This window comes from Geospiza fortis, unplaced genomic scaffold (genome assembly GCF_000277835.1).
Source record: "Geospiza fortis unplaced genomic scaffold, GeoFor_1.0 scaffold732, whole genome shotgun sequence".
Classification (NCBI taxonomy): Eukaryota; Metazoa; Chordata; class Aves; order Passeriformes; family Thraupidae; genus Geospiza; species Geospiza fortis.
This window is the reverse complement of record NW_005054477.1, coordinates 273975-281379: the sequence shown is the minus strand read 5'-3', so window position 1 is coordinate 281379 and position 7405 is coordinate 273975. Positions and strand designations below refer to the sequence as shown.

Genomic DNA, 7405 nt, shown 5'->3' with positions numbered 1-7405 from the left:
TGCCTGTCTGAGCATTAAAAAAAAAAAGGTACTATAGGGCATTCTGTACACCTCCACCTGTGTGTAAGGGTTAAGTAAATGGAAAATCCTGTTCTTACTGAAACAGGACTGTTCCCTGCTGGTTCACTCAAACTACCCCAAAGGGAGCCCCGGGGAAAGGGAGCAGGGCTCCTTCCCCCTGCTCAGGCATGCATAGGCAGGTGCATTCTGCATCCTGTTGTGATTTTCTAGGGGGTTTAATGCACCTCTGTGTCTCCCTGCAGTTGGATTTGTTCCTTTCCAGCACAGATCTGACTTGTTTAATTTTGCAACCGTTAAGTACAACACTCCTACACATCCAGCCCTGTTTCCTCAGAAGTCAGTGGGTGCAAAACACAGCTTTACTAATCACTTTCTTGCTTTGTCTGGTAATTGGTTTCTTGTATTATATTGCATTATAAGGACAGAATGCCACATATTGCCCAACCCCAGATCCCTGAAGTTTGTGTAGGTGTCTGTGTTAGGTCATCTCCCCTAAACTCATGCACATAAAATGGATGATATCAAGCTTTACATTTGGCTGCCCTCAGGTATTTTCTGCATATCCACACACTGTGTTCTCTCTAAATATGTTCTTTCCTGCTTCCTCATGGCTTACGTGCTTAAAGCCTATTGAAACATTGACTTTATTCTTCCCTCTAAATACTGTGGTTATTCAGCTTACACATCTGGAATGGATTTAAGTGAAGATTAGTCTGCTTTACTCCTCAGACTGCGGTGTAATTCACAACATATTAGGTTGTATACATTTGTGCACATCATTTTTAATCAGATGCACAGCATGCCATTCATATCCTTTTAGCTTTTTATTATTACTTCTGATACTGTACTTCATCAGACTCAATTAAACCTGTCCAGTTCCATCACCAGAAATTATTTTATTCAGGTATGGAATGGGGCTGTGATACACTGCTTCATATCAAAGACATATTCAACAGATATAACAATTCATATTCCCATTACTTTATGACTGTCATACAAAGTAATTTATTTCCTTTCCCCAGTCATAAAAATTGTACCATGTTCCAGCCTCCTGCAGCCTACTCCAATTGCTTCCAGAGTCTCCTCTATCACTTGCCACTCTTCTCTTTAAATTTTACTTCTCCAACCTCTCCAGTTTGGCACACACACTGATTTCCTCTTCTTTGGATTCAGGCAGGTGGGTTACATTCAGAGCTCAGATAAACAAGCAGTCATACTAGAGAGTAGGTACATTCCCTGACTATTCCCCTAATCAGTTCACATTTACCTTTTGTAAGTGCTTGAAAAATAAACAAGCAGATGGTGAAATCAGTTAATTTTCCACAAGTGTTGTGGCAGAAAAGAAATCTTCAGGAAGTATTTTAGATGGCAATTTTTAACTCACAATCAACTGCTTGTCTCTGCTTATACTATTACCTTCTTTAGTATGCTGGGGAGGTATAAACTCAACATGATACGGAAGCAATGGCCCTTTGACACGTCCAGTGCTGCTGTCTGACATGAGAACATAAACCATCTGGCTCTCACAGATGCAGTGTGCAGGGGTGCAGGGGTTAAGATTGTATCCCCGTCATTCATGGTGTCTCTAATAGCTGCTGTCAATCAAGCACCCTCCTCTTCCTCAACTCCCACAGAAGAAGCACATTTGAAATTCCTAGCTAGGTTGTATGGGAGAGGAAGGAGCAGACTCTAGCTGAGAGAAAGTACAGATTATTTTTCACTGCAGATCTAATAAATTAATTTATTCATCTGATTTTCACCCTTTCAAGGGACAGAACCCAGGATGACTGTTAGATTTGTCAAAGCCCAAGAAGAGGTGGGTACACTGCATCCTGCCTGCCTCACTTTCTCTCCACATGGGCAGACCTGACCTGAGAAAGCAGTAAATCCTCCTGCACAGCTATTCAGAGGACACAGAAACTTGGGCCACTGGAAGGGCAGGTGAAGATGATTTCACTCATATTTTAAGTATGAAAAAGAAAACAAAAGCCAGTGGTGTCTGAGGCAATTCAGATAAACACACTCCTGATTTCCCTCATTTGCAAAGAGGAAAGTAAGGATCATGAGAATGATTCAGGCTAAAGGAGACTTACAAACTTACTTCATAAATGAAAAAATAAAACCAAAAATGAAAAAAAAAAACAAAACCCCACCCACAAAAATTTTGATTTTTTTTATAGTTACAGGCTGCTAAAAAGAAACTAAAACAAGACTCCTCTTTCACTCCAGGGCCAAACACATCACTGATTCAAGACTTTAAAAAGCCAGAATGTTAAACCAAGGTTAGATCTGGCCTCTCATCTCTGATCATCCTTTCTATAAATCCTTGATAAAGTGTGTGTTAGTTTTATAGTACAGCAATAAAACAGCCAAATGTAGAAGTAAATGACCTCATACGAGCTATCTCTGTGCAGATAGATTCCCTTGGCAGATAGCCAAGGATTGATTGACACACATCTTACGGAACTAGAGTTAATTAATATGTCTACCAATTCCCAAATGGATCTCAGGAAGCAGAGAATCTGTTTAATGCAGCAAGCAATGACATACCGTGTGTGGTCAAGAGACAATCACTAATTGCCAAGAATGCATTGTAATAAAGCATTAAAGAATATGAACAAAACCCTTTCTGCTCTGCAGCTCCCTTATCCCTTCAAACCTTGTTCTTGGGACATTTTAAAGATTTATGTTTCAAATATCAAAAGACATTTTCATATGGCAAAACAGTTCCCAGACTATGAAGTCAACACTCAAAGGCTCTGTTGATTTTTCAATGAGAACAAATAGTCATCATTCATTCAACAATGATGTCTTTATTTTCAAGGAAATCTGCAAACCTGAATTGCAAAGGCATAAGGTAACTTGAAAGAGCTGGTTTTTTGAAGATCACAGAAGCTACAAGTAACACAATTATGGATTCACTAGTAAAACATATCCATAAATGCTGAAAGCACATCAGGAGTCTGACTGCTAAACTGAAACAGTCCATTGAGCAATACTCATGTAAGCCAGACAGAAAACACAGTAAAGGAGACTAATTTATATTACATACTTGACAGAAAAATAAGAGATAGGCTGCTCTGGAGAGAAAAAGTATTGAAGGGCAGCGCAGAGACATTGTAGTCAAATCTTCAGCCAGGAAAACCAGTCTAGTCCCATGGCTTCCTTTGAGTGAATCTGCTTTTTACCAGGGAAGATCCTGCTTATCTATTTAGTTATGATGGTCACTGAGAAAATGGTACAAGAGCTACTGCAAGAATTCTGCAATACTAAGCAAGAATCAGCAAGAGATTAAAGAAATGGGTGAAAAGAGAGTGATTTATTTTTCACGAAAAACTAAGGAAACCAAACCTAGGTGACATATGAAAAACTGCCAGTGTGTTAGGACAAACCTGAGAAGGGGGATTTATGAAGGTGTGATACTATTTTAATTCTCAGCTGGGAGAAAGCTGAGGTGGTGTCAGACTGTACTGACTGGGAGGAAACTAAAAACAGTGTTGGGCCCAGGATAAACACAGTGGCTGAACAACCCCTCTTATACCTGGTATTTGTCTCAATTACAAAAATCTAGTGCTTTTTAACTTCATGAGCCAGGTAGAATGGGCTTACTTACACTTATTTAAGCCCCTGGGGGAAGAGATGCTGTGCAGGGCAGGGAAGTTAGAGATACTGCTGTGATTTATCAATCAGCAAGTCAGCACCTGATTCGGGAGCAGGTCTTACCAGATCTGCTTCCCAAGCCACAGAAACTAGTGAGAATGCATTTTGGCTGAAAGAGATCATGGCTAAACACCAATAAAGATTAAAAAGAGCAAAAAGAAAAATATTGTTTTACGATAGTTTACCTCAGGATGGCTTCCAACATCAATATAGGTGCAGACTGGATGAAAAGCCCCTGTTCCACAAGCATACAGGTGGGTTTGGTTGTAAGCCTTAAGCACCTTGATGAAATTAGCACATTCTCTCTGCAAAGAAAAGGAGAAAAAAAATTATTCATAGAGTTAATTCAGTGATTCTGGCTAATGGGAGCTCTTCTGTGTTAGAGATAGATATGGCTGAATGAACAGATTTGTTAAGTGTGATCATTTCATGCTGTTCATAAGATTGTTTACTGCTAAGCATTTAATAAATAGCCTGATTTAATTTCTCATTTAAATATCTTTGGTTGCTATTTAATAAAGCATCCAACCTCGAAGAAAAGATTACAGAAAAAACATCTTAGTTTTTGTTTCAGACATGCTTCATCTTTGTAATTTATGCTATTGCTGTGTTTTCAAGACAAAACCCATTTACAGAAATGTGTCAGAATGAAATAATGAAGAAAAATGGACCAACTGTTTGCTTGTATTCAATTAAGTAACAATTAGAAGAAAAATGGGCCAGATGGAAGGAGTTGATGAAAACCAAGTCATTGATATAGCATTTTTAACAATCATATGAATGCTGCCTCACCCCCACTGCCTGTATCTATGGGCCAGTCTTACACATATGAATACATATGTTAAACTTCCATACAATAATTGACAGCCCCTAGAATACAAGCTTTGCAAGACCTGGACTTTATACTTTATTCCTAAACAAATTATCCATCATGAGTTATTTTAGTTCTCAGCAAATAAAAGCTTAATAGCAATACTAACAGTCCCTAGTACAAACATTATCTGGTACCTGTTAACAAAACTGTCAATATTAATGCTTAATGTTATTAAAATAGATAGTCAAGACGACAACTTTTTCCATTTGTTTAATATTTTTATTTCAATCTGGTTTAATGTAGAAAAGAAATACATCAATGCCTTCAAGTCAGTCTGCTGACACAATTGAAAAAAATGGACTTCAAACAGAAGGAAAATGAGAACAATGAAATTAAGTATTTCCAGTAAAGTCTGTGTTTAAGATGAGGAAAAATTTCCTCTGTGTATTTGATGACTTTTGATACACTGCTCAACTCCACCTCTCCAGGTAGACAAGGGCCCATGGAAGCACCACCTGAGCTACTGCACCCACAGAAATCTCCTTGGCTGGCATCCTCCCTCTCTGTAACTCACTTGCTAATTAAACCAGATACTCCCAAACACAAAATAAAGGCTCTGCCAGGAAAATGCATGTGCAGTTTGAGGCATGCCTTAGGCCTCCACAGGGAGAAGCAATGAACTTACACAGATGAAACACTGATTCCCTGCCTCACACAAAGGACTGTGCTGGAATGACATTGCTCTTACAATTTTATTGTATATTTGCATAACAGATAATGGCAATGTACTAAAAAGAGCACCCAGAGAAAAGCATCCAGGATCTTACTGCAGCCCTGACTTACTGCTGTTATCTTTTCAACAGAGATGGAAGAGAAAACATAGAGATAGTTAAAGTAATCCAACAGGAAATTGAAAGAAATAGAGATCGATGTTACTCTTAATTCTTTCCATTCTGACCTTTCTTACTGAAAACACACAGAATTTCTGGTCCATTCTTATTCTTCCCACACACAAGTATAAACATGAGCATACATTTATTATATTTATGTTTATCCACAGACTGCTTTCCTCTGTCATATGGTAGAGTACTAAGCAAATACTGGGAATAAATCATAAAAGAACATTTTTCTATATTCTTATTAATGCTGTTATTCTTTGCTGCTTTAAGAAATATGGAAAACCCATGAGAGTGTATTAAAATTTCAATGTCTACAAGAGTAAAATGGACAAATACCCCAAATTCATGTAACATTAACAAAATTGAAATAGATCCCTTCTTGAATTCCGACATTCTGTGTTTCAGATGGAACATCTGACTTTGACTTCATATAATTTAAAACTGAGCAATGATGCGTGCGCATTATTAAATAAATCAGAAATTTCTCACTTAAAAGTTGTATCTGGCCTGATATAAACCCAACACTGTTTCTCTAGGACAGTGCTTTGCCTCATCAGGTTTAATGTATCATGGTTTTAAAAATGTCTTCATGGTCTACTACTACCCTTTACTAAAGCTGTTAAAATTACCTTCCTGAAGAACATGAAGTGTTAGAGGCTGGCGGCCACAGAAAAAATGCTGTGAGTAGATGGGCTGGACCTAGAGCCAGTGTGAATAAATTGTGCTGATTTCAGAGGAATTATTCTGATTTACAGCAATGCACCACCTGTGACTGTATATGCACTCAGAATCACATAATCACAGAATATTCTGAGTTGGAAGGGACCCACAAGGATCATCAAGTCCAGCTCCTCAGTGAATGGCCCACAGGGGGACTGAACACACAGCCTTGGTGCCATTAACACCATCCTCACTGAGGCCATTCAGCTTATCTGTAACACACAGCAAAAAGGTATTAGAAGGCTAATGCTGTAAAGGTGGGATGGAAAAACCCTACTTAGATTAGGAGCAGCAGTCTTCTTTGATTTCTGCAGATGAAATTAAGAAAAGTTCTATCACCACCTTCACTGAATTATTCCAGATCAGCCTGAGGGAGAAGGTGCATTAACCCTATCATAGCCATGTTTGAACATACAATATTCACGATTGATAGTAGTGTAAATGAGTAAATATCAGTCAAGTGACTTCAAATTTACAATGTATTTCCAAAAGCAGATTTAGCTTATTCACCCTTCTTTTCAAGCTCTCCTAATTCCTTGTACAGGGTGTTTTCTACCTTAGATGTCTGAGAAATACAACAACAACCTAGTTAAACAATGGGGAAGGTAAATACCTACAGCAATAAACCTTTGACTATGACAAATAAATTTATATAACATTTAAAGTTCCTAGTCCAGTTCAGACTGCTCTTGTAGCTCCCCTCTGTTTTATAGCTGCATAAAGGAACCATTAAGGTCTATTCAGTAAATTCTTATACACCTCTCTACCAGATTAGGTTTCCTTATATATTTTACATGGTAGTAAAAAAATAAATAAAGAGGGGTATTAAACTACAATAAATGACATCAAAGTAAAGTTAAAGTTCTGATTTAATCCCTTGTCAACTCAGGAAGTTCAAAGTGAAGTTTCTTCCCTGCCTGGGAGACGGTGCTATTCTCCCTGGAACAATAGCAACAGGCACACTGATTTCCATCTCAGACTCCTTCCTTTGTCTAACTGTGCTCAAGCACAGCTGCACAGGTACACCATTATGTGTGGAAATGTCATATCTGGTCCTTTGATATTCTGAACTTAGCAAGAGTTTGCTTTGGTGAATATTGGGTTTTCCTGGTTTATGTGACTCTGGGACAAAAAAGCTTCCCACAAGCCTGCAATAAACCAACTTTAACAGCTTTGAATGACTTGCAGAGACTCTAAATCTCAGCACATGGGTATGACAAAGAAGGTATCAGGGAAAGTGTGTGTGCACTGAATGCAGTTTGGGTCTGCCACCATGTGAGACTTGGGTGAT

At 38.4% G+C, this 7405-nt stretch overlaps 1 protein-coding gene across 1 annotated transcript in view; it reads right to left on the bottom strand.

Annotated features, from left to right (window-relative positions):
- Positions 1-7405, bottom strand: part of SEMA3A (semaphorin 3A) — a 165050-nt gene that overhangs the window by 94580 nt on the left and 63065 nt on the right. Inside the window, exon 4 of the mRNA XM_014310026.2 lies at positions 3867-3986. Within this exon, the coding sequence (XP_014165501.1) occupies positions 3867-3986 (120 nt within the window). The remainder of the gene's footprint in view (positions 1-3866; positions 3987-7405) is intronic.